General features: G+C 41.4%; 2 protein-coding genes across 5 annotated transcripts in view; one reads left to right on the forward strand and one right to left on the reverse strand.

Annotated features, from left to right (window-relative positions):
* The window catches only part of LOC111082928 (protein madd-4), a 77,549-nt gene that overhangs the window by 38,696 nt on the left and 18,342 nt on the right, over positions 1-20,511 (reverse strand). For all 4 annotated transcript variants that reach the window (XM_022379176.2, XM_022379179.2, XM_022379177.2 and 1 more), the window contains exon 2: positions 14,212-14,303. In XM_022379176.2, coding sequence (XP_022234868.2) covers positions 14,212-14,280 — 69 coding nt within the window. In that variant the 5' untranslated portion in view covers positions 14,281-14,303. The remainder of the gene's footprint in view (positions 1-14,211; positions 14,304-20,511) is intronic.
* On the forward strand, positions 17,705-19,480 carry LOC111082930 (putative uncharacterized protein DDB_G0271606). The gene is made up of 2 exons (XM_022379181.2): positions 17,705-18,394; positions 18,467-19,480. The coding sequence occupies exons 1-2, from the start codon at positions 18,056-18,058 to the stop codon at positions 19,409-19,411; spliced, it is 1,284 nt and encodes a 427-aa protein (XP_022234873.2). The 5' UTR covers positions 17,705-18,055; the 3' UTR covers positions 19,412-19,480.

Genomic DNA, 20,511 nt, shown 5'->3' on the forward strand with positions numbered 1-20,511 from the left:
TTAATTCAGAATATCCTTTAGAAAAACACACACACTTAAACGTTGCTTTCTTAAACGTTTTCAGGGTCCTACAGCTCCCACAGCCTCCCACCCCACAGACCGCAGGTCAAGGAGAGTCCATTGTGTAAGCCAAAGTTATTATCGTTGTTCCACCCAATCGTTGGCCACACATCTGGCCATATATATATACATATTTACATATGTACATATCCTGTAGTCGACAGCAAATTACCAACTAGAATCGGCTTAACAGCTTTCTGTGTAAGCCAAGGTCTCAGGCGAATCACCGCCGAAACACCCGCAGAGCACCCCCTCATGAAACACTCTCAGAGCACACCCCCCTCCCCGCACCGCACGTAACACCTCTGAATAGAAAATCCGTTAAGAACAATAAACCGTAAACATTGAAATGGGCCCGTAGTTGGCAATCTTAAAGGCAAATCAGCGCCAAATGGACCAGAGAGCCATAGAGAATGGAGAATGAACCAATGCTAAAAACAAATCAACAGCCGCAAACAAATCCAAAGAAACACACACACCCACACACACACAACAAACATGGCTTAAAGGAGGAGCAGGAGGGAGAGGAGGGACTGGGGGCAGCGCAAACCATTCCGGAACGGATACTCATTCCATATACAGATTGTCTCCTGCATGAAACATGACCTAACCCAAAGAAAAACCTACTACAGCACTTCCCTCCCCCCCATACAAGCCATTTGATTGCAGTTTAGATGTTATCAAAAGGGGGGAAGGAGGAGGATGTAGGCTGGAGGATTGAGCTGGGCGGGCCATAGATGGTCTGAGAATTGGTGTGGGCTATGGGCTCAGAGGGAAGTCTGTGTAAAGATGAAATGTCCGATAAACCAAGTGTAGAGAGGCAATAAAAGTACGTAGACAACAACAAAAACACAAGGGAAAGAGGGAGAGAAAAACTCTTAACAAAATCGGCGTAAAATCTCATATGTCCATCCATGCGGTTAGTGAAAGCTACTAAATTACTGTTTAAGTATCTATTACAACGGGTTTCAAGTGTTTCCGCTCTCCCTCTCTTCCCCCTTCTCTCTCTCTGCCTGTTTTTGCGTGTGTTTTGTGCTCCCTTAATGGAAATGTTCGGAAGCCGAGGCGACCCTTGCAGGCGACCCTCTAGACCCTAGACTCGTAAGCATTAGAAAAACAAATAACGACTGAGCGAGCAGAGCCCCGGCCATGATGACGACAGGTGTACCATGCACAGCCCCCTACCCCCTCCTTACTACCCAGGACAGGAAGTTGAGCATTTTGTGCGGTTTGGGGTTACAGAGCAGACGGTTGCCGGGTTGCCGGGTTTAGTCCAGGGACTTTGGTTCAATGGGGAACAAACATTAGCAGGACACACACACACACACACAAATATACATTTTGTGCAGAAGCATTTTGCGATTCCCGGTAATTATTTATTTATGAGTTGAAACAGTTTCAATAACTCACTTTTCCATCCATCCATTCATCCATCCATCCTGCCACATGCCTCTCACTTGATTTCTATGCGCTCTCTTTCTCTCTCTCTCTCTGTTATACGTCAAATGTCCATCCCCTCTACCCCCATTCACCACTCTATACATATATATAAATTATATGTGAGTTCTGTCTCTCTCTCGCTCTTTCTTTGACTGCTTGTCGTCGTCATGGCAGGAAGTCATTGTAAAGGTAGTTAGTTAATGTGCACAGTGGTGCGAAAATGATGAATTTACGGGCTACATGTAATTATGTAATGGCTAAAGGAGAAAAGGCAGAATGGGCAGGCAGAATGGGCAGGGTAGGGCTTTTCTGCTAGCTTTTCCACGATTATAACTAGTTCAAGGGGTGTGTGGTTAGGGTGTTGATGGATTACCGGTATTTATAAGAAGTAATTGCAATCATTGCTGCTCGAATGTTGTGCAACTAATTCCCCCCAGTTGTTGAATATTTAAAGAATATTTACAGCACTTTTTACGAGCTATAAGATGATTTAAAAACGTGCTTCAGTGTGGTTATAAATCATCCATCATTGCTCTCATTTTTCTCTCACTTTTCAGCATTTAACCTGGATTTTTTTTTTTTTTTTGATTATTTTGTTTTTTTTTATCAAATATGGAATTCCAATTCAAATTCCATTACAAGTTTTAGGAAATAAATCTTTGACTCTTCTTCGGCTACATTCTTTGTACTTCTAAGCAACCTACTGCTATATTCAGTAAAGGAGCTTCTTGGGGAACTAATCATAAGTAAAACTCTATTCAAAGAGCCAGGAACCTACCCCACTTTTTTGACTTAACCTTTCTGAGTTCTTCCCTCTATCTACCCTTCTAAATTCGAATAACATTTACAGCCCATTTCCATGCCACTGTAACACACAACCCGAACGAACCGTTGTCAGGGAAATCTAACAGACAGTCGAGTCTATTTTCAAAGACAGAGTCAGGAGACAGAGTCAGGAGACAGTGTCAGACAGAGTACATCAGACAGCCTTCGAGGCAGTAGCATGCAAGGGAAGAAAGACATAAGACGGGGCGGGAAACAAAAGTGCTGCTGCTGCCAGGCTAGTGACAAAAGGGAGGGGCGAAGGGAGGCCGACAGCCAGAAGGCAAGCTTCAAGAGGCGGAGCGAGGGAAGCGGAGTGGAGCCTCAAGGCAGTGGCAGCAGCAGCAGCAGCAGCAGTACCAGCAGCAGACAATTTTTGCATAAATACTGGGGCATGGTTGGTTAGGTCAGGTACCCTCTGTAGCGCTCTGTATCTGCCGCCCGCCCCCCTACAGGATGCTGCCACTGAGTCCAACAGACGATTAGACTGTCAAAGATGAGCACTGCTACAGGGGGTGGGTGGGGGGTAATGGGAAATGGGAAATGGAAGGAGTCAGTGTCCAGGGGGTAGGGGTTTTGTTCAGGTAAACGGATGATACTCTGCTGCCAGTTGATTGTTGGATTGTTAGAGAAAAGATACACTCTACAGATACATATACATATCTACATATACACAGTTACAGATACATCTATATATATATTTGGATATATATATATATACGTAATATTCTGTTCTGGTTAATGTGTCTGTTGCGTCACGTCAGTTATTTATTCAAAGCGACAGCCGACAGGCGGCACACAAAACGTCAATGAGCTAACATTTCCGTATGCCGAGCATAGCGAGAAGGTTGCACAGGTTGCTGCCACAGCAGGAGGAGGGTTTTTTTTTGGCAGCCAGGATGCCAGGATGATGCCAGCTGGATGAGCTGGGAAACTGGAGTGTCGCTATAGAAACAGTCTACGAGGCTACGATGACATGACAAGGGATGGATGGATGGATGGATGGATGGACGGTTAGATGGTTGCCTGTCTAGTACTGGCTTTTTGGGTTTTTGATTCTTCGCTCTGATGGTAGATGGTAGAGCGGGAGGCTATGTGGCTATGATTCTAGCTCTGTTTCTGGTTTCTGGTTATGGCCCCTGGTCCATACGTTTCCGGGCATTGGGGACCTCTGTTCTGTTCTGTTCTGTTGTGTTGTGTTGTGTCTAACCTGTCGGATTGTCTGCTGCTGTCTATCCATTTGACTGACATTACTTTGTCATTAATTTTCGATGGCAAACACTTAACGCACACACTCGCATTCGCACTCATACACATGAGTGTGGGGCTCGGGGTGTGGGGGTAAAGGTAAAGGCAAAGGCAAAGGTCAAATGTCAGCATCACTCCAAAAATATAACCTGAAAAAGCCCAATGACGCAATTGGAAAAGAGACAAAGACAGAGAGAGTGAGAGAGAGAGAGAGAGAGAGAGCGAAAGAGGTGTGTGTGTACAGGGTAGCACTTTCTAGTGTCTGCTTCCAATGCTATTTAACTGCCTGTAAGTGGCCAAAGGGGCTTAGCCGTTTGTTAACTGTTTCCGGTTTTATATGCAACTCGAGAGTCGCGACACACGGCACACGGCACACGGCACACTCTCTGCTCTCCATATGGCTTCGTTGTGACCTCCAGAGCAGGCGAGTGGGTCGGCTATGGCAGGGCGGTTGGGTGTCTCTTATGGTTGGAGGGTCTTTGTGGGGTGGTTCAGGGCTTTTATGTGGCAAATCTGCCATAAAAAAGGCGTTTATTTGAAGTGAAACAAACCCTTTGTAGAGAAAAACTATTTGTAGGCCATAAAAAGCAGCGGCCGGGGAGCATTCAATGAGATTTGGCATGGGGAAAAAGGCGTTCAGGCTTAATAGATTTGACATTTAATTGGAGATATATGCTATAGATCTATGGCTCTACAAACTATATAGAAACTATCACAGAGTTAGGGGTTAAGGTAATCATTTATTGCGGGATTTTTCATAACGAAAGTTAAGTATTTTGTGCGCCTCTCGCCAGAGCCTGTTGTATTTGTGTTGCCCCAGCGTATTTTATAGCCTGTGATATAACCCATAAAAGTAGTATTTCCCAGGAATTATTGCATCCATTCCATCAATCAGTTTGCACACAACCCACATACGAAATGTCCTGCGATAATGGGCCAAACCAAAACTTAAACCATAAAGAATACAAAAAAAGGAAGAAAAAAGAATCAAAAAAACTCTTGGTAAAAAAAAAAAACATTTCAAATAAAAAAATAAAATAAATATCTAAACGTATAAAAAAAAGCGTAACAAAAATATTGATATGTGACAAAAACTTTGTCAATAAATAGCATCGATGGTTGGGTTATATGTGAGAAGGATATGGCAGCAATCACAGAGAGCAGCCTTAGCCATGCAATGCCAGAAGAAACTTTTGGTTTTTCGCTTGTGTTTCAGCAGGGGGTGGGGCTGGTGCTGGGGGGCTGCCGTTGGATACTTTGCATGTCCCGGAGTCATTAACTCAAAAATGGAATCGAAATGAAATTGAAATAAAATGCACGACATGCCGAATGTTCAGAGAGAGAGAGTTAAGAGGGGGATGGGATGGGGATGGCAGTGTCGGATTCGAATGGTAAGGGGGGGGGGATAAGAGTCAAAAGCAAACAGCCAGAGCGTCGAGTGTTTGTCGCCAGATAGCCAGAAAGCAGTTACAGTAACACAAACCAAAAGCGAGACACCAGAGAGCCACAGGCAGCGCCAGAGGGAGAACCAGAGGGATGCAGACGCAGACAGAGAGTGCAGGCTCGCAAACGTATTACAATGAGAGTGTTACAAATTTGTAAGCCTGTTCTACACGTACAAAACAGCGCGATAAAGCGGAGAACCCAGAGCTAGAACCCAACCCAACCAGGGAGAACCCAGAGCAGCCAAAGAGAGTTCTACCAAGGGGACAACAACGGCCAGGCAGTGCCATAAAGAAGTAAATAACGAGTGGAGCCCAAGAGAGAGAGAGAGAGTGCCCAGTGGAGTAATGGCTAGGGTAGAGAAAGAGTATCCCAGAATGGGAGTGCCATGGCAGTCCATCGTATAACTGTTGTTGTTAGCTGCTGGTTGGTACGTGATATTTGCACAAAAGACAGGCATTTCAAGTGGCAAATGGCAGGGACACTTCCCAGCTCCCCAACCCCGCGCCACCCATTAACCCATCCAAAAATGGAGTACTATAAGCGCAAGGGAGAGGGAGAGACCCAAAGAGGGAGAGCGGAGAAGCGAACATTAAATTGAGTTTTCATGCAGACCATTTCCCATTTATTAATTGCTCGCCAAAATGCCAACAGAAATGTGAAGTGGTGGTGGCGGTGGGGGTGGGGCGGTGTCTCGAAATGTCTCTTAATAAAGGAAATTATTTGGTGGCGAAAAAACTGTGTTACAATTGCTGAAGGGGGGCTGTCAGCTTTTAATGCGCTTTTTCCGATTGTTTTAAAGAAAAAATAATTAAGCTTTTGGGGTTCGTAAAATGCGTTTGTATTCCATTTAATTCTACTCCATTAAATATGATGATCTGCGACACAAAAACTAGCCAATGGAGGAAGGTATTATATGTACTATAAGGAATTATAAAAGTGATCATATTAGAAAAAATTAGGATATAATTAAATCGATTTATGCATAGATCTATGCATCAATCTCTGCTCTAATCTACTCCCTTTCCACAGCACTATTTACACTTTCCTATACCGTCTGCTTCTACTACCAAATCTTTAGATTTCTGCCACCATACTCCCTGCCCACCACTTTGATATTTTTTGGCCCGACTTATAAGAATTTCAATTTCCCAAATACCTGACTGACCGCAATTTCAACATCAGTCTAACTCCCCCCTACCCTAGCACTCACTGTTACCATTAATCATCTTCACAAATGGTACAGCAGAAAGGAGGAGAAGGAGGAGCTCTTGAGTGGAACTTCTTGAAGCACACTACGAAAACACTCACCGCAAAAACTTGTCAACTACGCCTGGGCCATTAACACGCCCTAACACAACAGTGAACAAACACAGAACACACAGATACACACGCAGACAGACAGACAGAGAGACAAAAACAAATATCGGGTCCGCCCCAACAGCCAGATACTCCTTCAGACAGACAGACAGAAAGACAGACAGAAAGACAGAAATAGTGTGGCAGAAGCAAGAGCTTGGTTGCACGCAAAATATCCCACAACAAAAAAAAAAAAACCTTGTGGGTCCCAAAGTCAAATTGCAAACGGGCAAAGAAAGAAAAAAAAAAAAATGAAAATGAACAGAAAAGCAGCTCCAAATAAAAGGAAAAACTAGATTGAGGCAGGCAAAAATATTTACTACACGTAACAATAAATCCACTCGAAAAGTGGGTGCCGGGCAAAGAACAAGCAAAGCCTGCACAAAGGCCTGCCTCAAGGACCTGTCCTAGGCATGTGGGAGGAGGTTTGCTTAGGGGGGGGGGCTACCGCTGTTCCCATTTACAACAAAGAACCCTTTTTTTTTTTTTTGTGTGTTTGCTGGTAGCCAAAGGAGCAGCACGCAAGGCGACTTGGCCGACAAATTGATACAAAGATTAAATCTTGACGGGAATGAATCGACACAAAGGCCGTGACGTGAACCAAAGTCACACTTTTCCTTCTTACACCTTTTGCACTTTCTTTTTCGGCTGGTAATTAAATTATGCATAAATTATTGATGGATTCACGGGCTTAAAGAGAAGAGAACGAGGGGGGGGTCACCAGGTGTTTCGGGTCACAGGCTCAGACCCAGGCCTGGCGACTAATTACAGGCGCAACATTTTGCGGCACAGGCGGCCATATCAAAATAATCCAGGACAATGTCCAAAAAGAGTTTTCCTGCTGGCTGTGGGCAATTTTCTAATTTCAATTGGTGGCTGTGGCTGTGGCTGCTGCGGCTGCTGTGACTGCGGCTTTCTCCATTTGTTGGTTTTTTTTTTTGTTTTCGCCCCATTTGTTGGGACCCGCTGCTGTTGGCTCCGCCATTGACGTTCTGCCACAAATGTGACGCCGAATGTCCATTGACATCGTTTTCTCCTCTCGAAATTGGCAACGTCGCCTCTGCTCCAGCATTAAAATTAATTACCACAAATGGACAACTCTCATTACTGGCATTTCTTTCTCCTCGCTGCTGCTTTCTCTGCTTTCTTTCTTTATACTCCATTTACTCTATATAATATATATATGTATGTATGTGTGTATATAGAAGTATATAGCAGCCATGACTATTGTTATTATGGCAACTAAAGGAACGCCGAAATGGAGCCTGGGATTTGCTGGATCAAATTGGTATGTGGGAGTGGGAAGGGGCAAACTATACAAGTCACAAAAATAAATCATTAACAACATCAACACATACCATGGGGTATATTCCCTTGGGCATAAGGTATGATTGGACCAGTGCAAATTTATAGAGACAGCAAAAGGTTAATATTGGAAGTGAGTGGCACATAATTTTGGTTTATTTTTCAATACCTCACAGCCGTAAAATAAAAGTTAACTGATTATGTAGAATATTATTTGGAATGTAGGAATATTCCTTGTGTACAATTTTAGGTAGAAAACATTCATCCAAGTTTTTATGTAGAATTTCATGCCGAGATCTTTGTAGGCTCAATCATATTAATAAAAAAAAAATGTTAAAAAGTTTTATTAAAATTCAGGAAATATTTAAAATTAAAATATAAATAAAATAAAATAAAGTTCTAAACTATAAGAAAAAAAATATATATTTATAAATGTTTTTAACAACTTAAATTTTGCCTGTATAATCTTCAATTGCATCTTAATTGCCTCAACAGCGCCTAATGGTCAATTGTAGTGTATTTTCTTACTAATTGTATCTGTATAAAAATACACTATATATAATATACAACAGTACATAGCCAGTACATAAGACTCCCTCTAATTCCTTCCCCTGGCAGACCCCTGCCTGAAACTTCCACCAAACTGAAAGTTCAACTTTTGGGTAGCACATTGAGCAAACCAATTCAATGCAATGCCCCTCTCCTCCACCAGCACAGCAGCACCCGCACACACCCCTCGCCTATTCCGTAGTGGCGCCCGTCAAACACATAACAATGCCGCAGAAGCAAAATCGCGCCACTTTGGCTTTTGTATGAGTGCATAGATGAGTGAGTGTATGAGTGAGTGTATGAGTGTTTGTATGAGTGTTTGTATGAGTATGTGTGTGTGTGTGTGTGTGTGTGTGAGAGTATAGAGAGAGAGAGCAACAAACAAAACTGAATTCAGCTGAAAACGAATGGACGACAGGCCAAACAGAAGGCGAGAAGGAGTGGCAGTGGGAGTGGCAGTGGGAGTTAGAGAACTAGTCTGAATGGCATGAAATGAATAAAAGAATGCAAGATTTCAGCTAAACCAAGAGGAAAAGTAAAGAAAACTAAGAAAAGAAACATGGAAAGGAAGGATAGCTATCCTATATGGGGTATTCGAAACTTAAGATACCCTAGGAGATACCATGAACTACGAACTACGATTTTGAGCGAACTTTCACTTGTTGCTGGAAACGTGGAATAAAGTAACAATTTTTAAGCTAAAAATAATACTCTCCAAGGACTTGTTCTACTAGCAATCATTCCTATGCCATAAATATGATAAAATATATATTTTCACTGTTATTTGGTTAAAAATTCAGGTGAAGGCTCGCCATTATTAAAGTTAATTAATGTAGAACCTTACTTGAAAACGAAACGCACAGATATAGGTATATGAATGCCGTTCGATATACCATATAGGATTGATCCTCTTTTCTGTGTTACAAACATATTTAAAAAAATCTGTATACCCTTTAGAAAGTGAATCAAAAAGAGAAGCGAAGCCAAGTCAGCGGAGGAGGGTGATGCTGCTGAAAAAAAAAAGTAGCTGCAAAATCATGAAATATTTCGTACATTAGCCATTTCTTTGCTCCAGGGAATGTACTACTATGTGGAGCTACCAAGGCTTCCACTGCCACATCCTCTCCCTCTCTTTCTCTCTCTCTCTCTTTCCGCTCCTCAAACTCTTTATCTTTTTGTCCACCCTTTCCCCCCTTAGCTTCCCTCTCTTAGCATGCCAATAATACTTGCATTTGACTTTGTTACAGTCCCAAGTCGAAAACTGAACGACTGGAGAGCGGAGCACGGCACATCCCGCGAGAAAGCAGCAGACTACAGGGGGGGGAAGGGGCAAGGGAAGTCAGCATCTTAGATATTCCATTATGACCGCTTCCCCATGTCCGTTTCTTGTGCTTGCGCTTGCTTTCCTCCAGATCCAGATCCCGTGGTACATTTTTTTGTCTTCCTTTTCTTTGCGTTTTTTTTTCTATTTTCTTTTGCTGCTTTCGAGCTCAATTACTCAAAGTTTTTTGTGTGCTCTGCTCTAACCAAATGAGTAGACAAAAAGAATTCAGTTATGCATTTCAATATCTTGGCTACAATTGCCATTGCCCCGCAAATTAATTTATAATTTTTCAAGTTGTTTTTTTTTTTGTTTTTGGTTCATGGCTGAGATTTTCTTTGGGGAATAATTGGAGTGGAAGTTACCAAAGTTCTGCCTCGAATGATTAAAGTATTATCTATTTATACTGCTCTCCTCCTCAAATAGATCATCATCAGTATTTGATTATGCAAACTTGAACGTTTTCTTTAAAACTTTCCCTTTATAGCCGCACGGCACTGACCTTCGTTTCAGGGACTTTCTCCTGCGGCCAAGAGGGGGAGAACTTCATCAATTTGCAACGTTGTGGCTTAAACGCCTGTGTGCAAACTGAAACGGTCACACAAAGTTGTGATTATAAAGTTTTTAACAGTTATTCACGCGTGCCCACTTAAATATGCAACAATTTCCGCATAATTTCAAACACACCTGAACGAGCGGCCATCCGCCACTCGCCATTCGCCGGGACAGGTGAGGTTGCGGGGGGGGGGGCTAATCACGTGACAGACTAACACGAAACTCCATGTGTGCGACTTTGTGTGAGTGCGTTTGTGTGGGTGTGTGTGTGTGTGTGGATATGCCGCTGAGGCCAAACAATTATTACGCCACAGCAGGCATACGCATGGACCCCACGCCTGCCCCCACACACACACACACACACACACACACATGGCTCTCTAACATACACGCTTCAACAAACAGACAGGACACACATTTGGCGGCGGCCTCTGTGTGTGGCTGACACGATTTGCGGCTTGTGCGGGCAGTCCAACGATGATTAATACCAAACAATTTTCTCCTCTCTCTCTCTCTCATACATACACACACATACGATGCATGTGTCAGTTGGTGTGTGTGTGTGTGTGTGTGCATCATGCGTGAAAATGTCATGCGATTTTGCACGCTATGCGACTTCCAACTGTTGAGCCGTAAAAAGATTAGTGTGTGTGGCCCACAAATTGCGGAGACTATCCCATAGGCGGTTGGATACCTGCAGCCAACAACAAAATAAATAAAAACGTTTTGGATAAGCCATCGACAAGCGTTTTTAAGTTGCAATTAGAGACATGTGTGGCATGGTAAAAGCTTGGTGACATAATAAAAGAGTTTAAGCATTTGCCATGGCAAAACATTTATTGCAAGAAGTTTTTATATTTAAAAGCATTTTTTATCCTTTAAAACTGCCCTCGATAATTATCGATATATTTATGGTGATGCAAACAACAATAAAACGCATTAAATCTGCACTAATTACGTCTAATAGCGAAATAATGAGTGCACAATTGTTCTGTCAAGTAATACCACCTAAATCGATCACTTATCTATCAATAAACAATTGATTCAATTAGCTTTCGATCAAATATCACTTTGACCCTCATACAATATTCACCCACAAACAGACTCCCACCCACATACATGGGACTCCCACACACACTCGTGCCGCAAAAAATGCTTTTGACTTTTTACAGCCGAATACCAAAATATTTGTTAAACCTTTGGCACTAAAGGCACAGCGGGAGCATAAATTATGTAGGACGTGTGCCAATAAAACAAATGAAGAAAGAAAAAAATAAAGCCAGAAATGAATTTCTCATCGATACCATGGGCACACGCAGGCATTTTAAAACAATTAAATAGAGTTGATGGTTGATGTCTCTGTGTCTCTGTGTTTCTGTGTCTCTGTGTGTGTGTGTGTGCACGAATAAAAAGCGCAATATTTATTTAAATGCCGGACAAACTGCATGTGTCCACAAAAAGTACGGGGTATTTTTCAAACAAACCCTAAATACATACGAGCATGTCCAATACATGAATAACAGCCACAATGAGCCTGCAAATACGTGTATGTACATACGAGTGCAAAGCGTTTAAATATTTAATAAACAGCCTACAAAAACAATTGAAAACGCTAACAGCCAGAGATCGATTCGATGCGTATTCATTGATATGCAATTTTCTATTAAAGAGAATTAGTCGATGAAAATGTTGGGGGAGGGATATGTGTGTGGGTATGGAATATATAGCTATGGATGAGGATTAGTATCTAAATTGTTAGCCATTTTCGCAGCTTAACTTCAAATTCAACATTTTTCATTCGTACACACACAAACACACACACACACACACAACACTCTCTGATAAAATAATTTATGTATGGGAAAATGGGCGCTCCCTAAATGGATAATAAAATTATGATTGGTTTATTGAATATACGCTTCAATGCAACAATCGATGGATTAAAAGGCTAGCCTCTCAGATTTTGCGTACATATTTATCGACAATTGTTGAAGTTGCATTAAGCTATGGGTTTATGGTTGTAAAAGGCAAAAAGGATAAGGATAACATAGCCTATGTATTTTTTGTTTTATCAATTTATTTGGATTTCATGTCGGTAATCTCATCAAAAGTAAGTTAAATGGGTGTAAGATAAATTGCCTAATGTAGGATTTAATATTTTTTAGCACCGATTAATTATTGCATATTTATCTAAAACTATCGATTATTTTTTCGGAGCCGCATCGATCAATTTAATGAATTAATTATTTTAATTTAATTTTTATATATTTTATGAGCATTTAACGACTATTAACTGATTGACTTCTATCTGATATGCAAAGAGCGTACATTTAATATTTATTACATTCAATTCTATATTTGCATTTATCTACTTATCGATAGCTGATCGAATAAATACCGAAGTTTTTTAATTTTCTATCGATTTGTTATAAAATCCACCCAACAAAAAAAAACTATCTGGATTTGCAATAAACTCAATAGCTGTCAGCATTTAATTGATTCCGACAGACACTGCACTGTCAGGTACTACTATTTCGCAAAAGGTTGTCCGCCCCTTATCAAACGACTATCCATATTAAGTGGCCATTAACCTCATCAAACACATCGGTCCAACAGTACATACAAATACATATGTAAATGCATACAAACCCTATCGTACCTGTCGTGTGTGTGTGTAAACCCATGTACCTGGTTGCTGTGCATTATTTACATATCAGAACCAACTCGAACTGTGGAAAGCGCCCGCATGGCAACAAATACAAATATACAGTGTGGGACTGGGACCGCCAAAAGGGAGGCACATGCCCAAACAATCGTAATTTACATAAGAGAATAAGAGACAGAGAACAAGAGAAGCGAAAGGAGGAAAGTATGCGAACAAAAGCTTAGCATAAAATATTTATAAATATTACGTATACGTAATCGAATTGATTGATTTTGCAATTTCACGCAACGCAAGAAACCAAATGCCAGGACGACCCAGGCAGAAGGAGCAGTACCAGGGACAAACAACTAAAGGTCGCACACACACACACACACACACAAGGGGAAGACAAAGGGGGTGGGTGGAAAGGGGATACTTTCCGGGATTATTGGGGCGGTTAAAGTACGAAGCTTCTTAAGTGATTTCTAACTGTTGCAACGGGAAGAGTAGATCCAGAGCAGATAAAACACATTATGGTAATGTGCACACAGTAACAAGTTAAGGACACGCCTCCACAACCCACATTAAGACTTAAGTTTTACCCACACACACACACACACCACACACACACACAGCGAAAGAGTAATCCTTTATGGCCAGAAAGGCAATGACTCTGCTTTTGACCATCGAATCGGTTGAATTACAAATCGGGTTTCTTTCGGTTTTCGCTCCATTGGATCCCCGATCCCCATTCTACCCTCTTCACTCCAACAAGCGGTTCGAAAAGTATCCGCAATCACACAGCGGCACGTGTTGCTGTCAAGGACAAGGAAACGTATCCATCCGCCCAATCTACCCACCCGCTCTTTATCGGACTTTCTCTCTCTCTCTGTCTGTCTGTGGGAGAAAAGGGTTTAATGTTTAGCAACGAGCAAGGAACAAAAAATGATTGGTAATTTGATTCTTTATTACATTTTCCGACAAGCCAAAAGCGTGGGAGCGTGGGGGACTTTCTGCTGCTTTAAAATTTATGAAATTTTGCCCCTCATTTGATGGGGTGTGAAATGATGCGGCAGGGGGTGGGGGGGTCAGGCTTTCGGCCACAGCCTGAGGTTTATAATTGTCACAAATTTTGTGGCCTAGTGGATTTTATGATTATGTCATGCATTAAAGAGTTCTTTTTTTTCTGATTTCCAAGACAACATTTTGCGAAATTCTGCGGCATTTTAACAGATTAAATATGTACTGTATATTTGGGATATTACTAAGCAATTTAAAGCCTATTTCTAAGAAGTATGAGGCCATCGAAAGTTGTAGAATTTATAGAAAGTTTTCAATTATTTGTATATTTAAGTTTCGAAATTTCAGAAATTTTAAATTTTATTCCCACAAGTGGTTTTTGATGAGAGCTACTCGAATTTGTCCTAAAGCCCGCCTAATACTTAGTTTTCTTTGATTTACTTACCACAAACAAAGCTGCCCAGAGACTTTGCGGAGACTTCCAATTGGTGTTCGTCGACATTTTTATCTGCATTTTCTCGTAATCATGATTTTATGCTGCAAGAGAGAAAGTAGACGCAAAATATATTAATTAACAATAAACAAATTAATCAGATTCATTGGAGAAACAGTCATGCAAATAAATTGAAATTAATGTACCATAATTATCAAGTAGCAAAAGCAAATAACTCACACCTCAGAGAGTGGGGAAAGGAAAGGAGGTGCTGCTGCCACAGCAACGGCACCCCTTTCTTTCACATAATTAAGCAAAAATACAACAGAGCGTTGAACGATTAATGAAGCAAAAAGCCAGCTGATGGCAGCAGCCCCAAGGATAAGGAGGGGGCGTGGTGGCACCAGAGAGATATATGAGCGGACAGGCTTTGGAGACAGGAGACCAGTAAAGAGATGCACCCTCGGAAGATACATATTTCCTCCTGCTGCTGAACGAAACGTAATAAATACGTTTATGGCATTGGAACATTTGTCATTCAAATTAAGTACAAACGACATTATTCATTTTCCAAAAAGCGACGCGAACGGGCGAACAGGCGAGCAGAAGCGAAGCTTTTCCTCCGAATACCCAGAAAAGGCAAAATTTACAAATTGTATTTACTTTTGGCAAAAGGAAAACACATTTATTCATTTTACTTGGTTTTTGTTGAAGGAAAAGCCATTTCTTTCTTCCTGGTTTTGCTTTGGAAAAAATATTGTTCTCTTTTCTTGGGTTTTCGTATGAAAAAAGTCTTCCCTTTTCATGGGTTTTTTTATGGTAAAAGTATTCGCTTTTTCCTGTTTTTTTTTTTTTGGCTACAAATTTAATTTAAATTTATGGACACTGATTTGCTGTATTTTTTTTTTTGCGGCATTTCTTAACATTAAAACGCATTAAAAAGTCTAAAAAGTCAAGAAATAAATGTTTAACAAGGTCTATTAGGGAAATGAATATTAATTTGTGGAAATAAAACTCCCTCAAGTCCCGGCACTGGTGTAAATTTGTCGCTTTTTTTTCAAATACTTCCCAAAATATGTTTTGTGTTTCCGCTCTAAAAATAAAACCCAAAAACCGATTTAATAATTGGTTTAAAGTTTTCCAGGTTCTATTCTCATTTAAAATCAATTTAAATACACGCTGGGGAGCACTCAGAACTTTGCCCTAGACAAACGTGGCACACAAAGGCCGCACCACAAATTGGGGAGCATATTATTCCAAGAAGAAAAAAGACTCCCTGTGCAAACTTGGGATATTATTCGAATATGAAGTGGGGTAGAGGCACATTCCCCTGGTAATTATAGATGGAATTTATCACTCGCCCTGTGAACCGATCGAACATGCAGCGCACCGCACCCCTTTCCCCACGCTCTCTCACTCTCTCTCTCTCTCTCTGTAGAGAGTTGTCAACAGCTTTCGGACCCTATGGACGATGATGTGATTTTCCCCAGAAATATTCCATCAAAAATCACAAGCACAGGTCATAAATTAAAATCGTGTCGTGCCCCCTTGTGGCACATACCCTTTCCCTTTCATTGTGCCCCCCCTCACATGTGGCACGTGGGCGTTCACGCAGGTGATTTTATGTGGTTTTTATGTGCGGTTTCAGTGCTCTGAGGTGGCTCTCCATTTCAGGACAGAGGGACACATTTTTCGGTTTGGTGCGTAATGTAATTAGATTTTCCAGTGAGAGGTGCCGGGGTTGTGGCATGTGTGTGTGTGTGCGTATTCATGGGGTGTGGTGTGGGTGAGTGTTTGCGGTTAATTTGAGATTTATTTGCTTGAAATATATATGAACAAGTGGGTGAAAGGAGATTTCTCTTGAATAAATATTAAATCAAGAAATGTAAAGAACATCTGCTGTTATTTTTGGGGTGTTTAAGAGCAAAAAAGGCATGCCAATGTGATAGTGATAGTTCTGAGGGGAATAAAAGGAATAGGAAGGGATTAATAATACCAGAAATTTAGTTACAATGGAAATCTGACATTTTCATATGCAGAACAAAATAAATATAAAAGATGGTCGTGGAAAATATACATACTACATTTTTATTAGTTTTCGTAGAAAATTAAGATAGAGATAGAAAATCAATCCAAAATTTCTTCTACTGAAGAGTCGCCAGATTCTTTTTGTGAGCCTATTTAACATGCAAAAGATCTATCATAAATCTTTAAGCCTTTAAACCAGAGTTCTTTCTTTCTACATTCAAAAATCTTTCCATTTGCCTATTTAGTGCCATTTTATTCCAACTTAAGCCATTTTTCCACTCTTTCTCGTGGTTGGTTTCCTTGGTTTCTTCTTTCAAACCGAATCCCATAATGGTTTTCTACCCAATTTCCGGTTGCCCAATGCCCAATTTGCATATTTCGTTGTGCAATTAATTAAAAAATTAAAAACTCGATTTGGTACACAATGAAATCCGAAGAGACACAGACACAGCGTCCACCCCACGACAACAACAGCAAAAATGGAAAGGGAAAGAAAAGGGAATACTTAAAAAAATAAATTAGCCATGCTCTTTTTTGTTGTACCCCCCACGAAACCCTTCCTCTACCCCCTCCAGCCACTTTACCTTTTTTTTTCTCCCTCCATTCATTCTCTAACGTTGTCATTGTCAATGCCCCTTGTAGTCGCTGTTGTTGTTCTTTGTTGGGAAAATGTTGCGCATTGAACTTTTAATTAGCAGACAGAGAGCAGGAAAAGAGGGGCACAGGCACAGGCACATATAGGCACAATGGGTGGCAGGTGTACCCCAATGTTTCCACCCCAAAAACGTGGCGACTGCACCACAAAGTGAAATTCATTTCAATGCACAGATTGTTTGCCTCCAGAGAAAAGAATGGGCGCGGTGGAATGGGATCATACACATGTGTTTGTTATGCCCTTGGGAAAGGGTATTACGATATTGAGCAGATGTTTGCATGGCAGTAAGGGAAAACAAAAAATGGACTGAAATTTTAATATTTACACTTAGGTTACACAATTAATACCAATGGATATTCTGCGAGCGTGGATATTGTAATATTGAGTTGTTTTCAGTTACATAAATATGAAAATATTTTATTTTAATATATTTAATACATAAAATAAATACATTTCATATTTAAAAACAATTTATATATTTTTTATTTAAAATTAAAATTTTCATACTTAGATTAAATATATTTCCTACAAATTGAATATATTTAATTTATTTTGAAGTAGTTTTATATTTAGATTTAATACGGGCAATCGATTTTTAAGTGTATTTAAATCTTCGTCTAGCAATGCATTTTTTTAAGCATAATTTCATCTTTCTACTGTTGATTGTTGCTATTCATCAAATAAAAACAATTAAAATCTTTCTCTGCCAATTCCATGAACAAAAATGTTTGCATATGTAGTACATAACATGTACTACATACGTATCTTGGGGGAGGGTCTGAAGGGTGTTCTCTCAAGGAAAAAAAAACACAACCTAGGCTGGCCTTTGGAAAACTGTACACTACTCGTATTTAACTGTAAAAAATCAAAAACAAAACCCTTTTCGGCAAACACTTTCAGTACACACACACTTTTCCCTTCCCACCTTCCCACCAAAATCAAAATCAACACCAAAATCCTATGTCTTTCCGTTGGCCCAAATATGCCGTTCAGGCGGTAAACAACGAAATAGCAAATGGAAATTCACCCACAGATCCAACGCAGGAAAATCATTTGCTCACTTTTATAATTTAACAGCAAAAAAAAAATACCATCAAAAATAAACCCAACAACAAGGTAAGAATAAGTCAAGAATAAGTTGAAGTTTTTCCTTGTTTCCAAACACCAATCAACATGGCTATCCGATTAAACGGCGATCGAGAGGCAATGGCTTCATGTCCTTTACCCACAAAGCCACTGCAGCAGCAGCAGCAGCAACAGCAGCAGCGAGCATCGCCCATGTCCTTTCCCGTCACGTATCCCTATATGGACGCACAGCAGTTGCAGCAATACTACATCGCCCAGATGCAACAGCCAGCGCCTCCAATGGGGCCCAATATGTACGTACATCCGTGGTACATCTGTCAGCCGCCACAGGGCCAGAGCTACGGCTACTGCTACGGGATGCAGATGCCACCAAATAGCATTCCGCCGCAGAACTTCAATCCCCCACCAAACACAGCGTCCATGCAGGTGCGTAGAGCATCCTTTTGCGATCGTTCAGTAAAGGATTAACCCTCCCTCCCTCCCATCGCCAATCTTTAGTCCACGGGAACGTTGCCGCACAGCACTCAACAGACACGAGCCAGACCCAAATTTCAAGTCCAAAAAATAGATAATGAAAGCCGAACCTCAGCCGGTGGCAGGACATACAAGCAGTGCAGTGTGCCGCTTCCGGAGACCGCCTGCGGCTGGTGTGGCAGCATCAACAGCTTCGAGGAGGACGGCAACGCACAGTTGGAGTATCAACGCTGTGGGGCACGCAGCACTCACCCCGCTTCTAGTCCCAAAATGAATGAAGAAAAAACAAGACAACAACAGCAGCAGCAGCCGCAGCAGCAGCAGCAGCAGCAGCAGCAGAAGCCGCAGCAACCACATTTGATCAAAGATTTGCTCAAGGATCCCCCTAGGGATCCCCGAAAGGATCCTCATAAAGAAGAACCACCGAACCAAACCAGGGAAGAGCAAAAGATCGGTACGGAAAATCGTTCGAGAAACGATTTAAAGGAGCAAAATAAAGATCTAGACAAGGACAAGGCTCAAAACCACTCTGCCAAGAAGCACCACAAAAAGGACATCGAACCGGAGAAGCTCAAAGAGGAAATCGACAGTGTTTTGGGCAGTGGCGCCAGCAGTTTTATCAAGCGCCTGGCCGATCTCATGCGCCACCGTTCCACAAAGCGAAAGCAGCCCAAGGCCAAGCCACAGGTGGAGGAGTCCACACCAGCAACCAGCACGCCAGGCTCCTCGATCGTCAGTTCGGAATCCTTGCTTCAGCCACCGCGCAAGCCGAGCTTCTTCAGGCGTCTCTTCGGTGAGGTGCGCGACAATGATGTGGCCTTCTACACGCAATCCAAGCAAAAGTCTAGCTATCCCACACTTCAGCAGTCGGACAGCGTGGAGCAGGCAGAGGCCTTCAACAAGCTGAGAAGAAAGCAGCTGATGGCAGCCAAGGGTCCTTATAAAAAATTATATCAGGAGCATCGATAGATTCCATAGATTTTTCACGTCTATAACAATTTTCAGGCAATAAAATTAACCAAGCGAAAAAGCCGAAGCTATGGAATTTGTGTCTTTAATTGGCGATCTGCCATATAATTTCTTGGAATTTCTGTAATTTTTTGAGTTTTGAAACCTTAACGAAGCAGTCTTCCGTCCGTTCGCTGTCTAGTCAGATTTTCTCACAGCTCATCAAATCTCACAGCTGAACCAGAGGGGCCACCTACCCAGCAAAAACAGACAGAAAACAGACTGATGGACAGACAGACAGACCGACAAATAGACAACTCGTTTACACATGAGAAGCGCAGCGGTTTTTCACATTGATGACGCAAAACCAATCGAACACACCACACACACACACACACACACAGGCGAAACGATGACGACGGCGGCTCATTAAACGACCATCAAGGCTTATTAATTTTGACATTTCAATAGCCATATATCATTATCAGTCAACAGGGGGGGCCATCAACAGCCATCAGAGAGCCATCATCAATCCGTCAGTCATTCGGTGGGTCGGTTACAGTTGGTTACAGCATCCACAGCACGGACGGTTGGACAGACAATAATAACCGCCAGATAAAACTGCCAACACGAGAAGAATGGATGGAAAATAGCGCACTTAACAGGCTAACAGGCTAACAGGCTAATCAGCCTCGTTACCAACATGGTAACACACGTGGAAAAAAAAACCCTCTCCCTTAAAAGCCCCATTGTACTTACGGGTAAAGCCTCCTAACGATTTGACTGTTTTCAGTAGCTGAACATTTTTTGGGGACCTATGAAATGTTTTGCGAGTGAGGTTTAAACAGTTTGACATTGGGATAGATGCAATATAAAAAATATTTGAATAGATTTCCACGAAAATAAAGCACAAAAGACAGAAAGGAACGGCTTTAGGGGGCAATATTTAACGGAAATAATTAAAAGAACCTGAGAACCCTATTAATTGGAGCTACATTAAAAATGATTTTACAATGAATCATTTTTGAAGCTTTTTCTGCATTTGCATTTCATTTTCCTTTTATTTCTTTTCAGATATTTCTCTAGTTCTTTTGCACCTTTTAACCCCAATTGCTGTTCAT

This window comes from Drosophila obscura, unplaced genomic scaffold, assembly GCF_018151105.1.
Source record: "Drosophila obscura isolate BZ-5 IFL unplaced genomic scaffold, ASM1815110v1 contig_179, whole genome shotgun sequence".
In the NCBI taxonomy this organism is placed as follows: Eukaryota; Metazoa; Arthropoda; class Insecta; order Diptera; family Drosophilidae; genus Drosophila; species Drosophila obscura.

Bases quoted from the DNA above. Each gene is read 5' to 3' on its own strand.
- LOC111082930 (XM_022379181.2), top strand. From the start codon at position 18,056: ATGGCTATCCGATTAAACGGCGATCGAGAGGCAATGGCTTCATGTCCT. The intron at 18,395-18,466 runs GTGCGTAGAGCA...GCCAATCTTTAG, and splicing joins CAAACACAGCGTCCATGCAG to TCCACGGGAACGTTGCCGCA.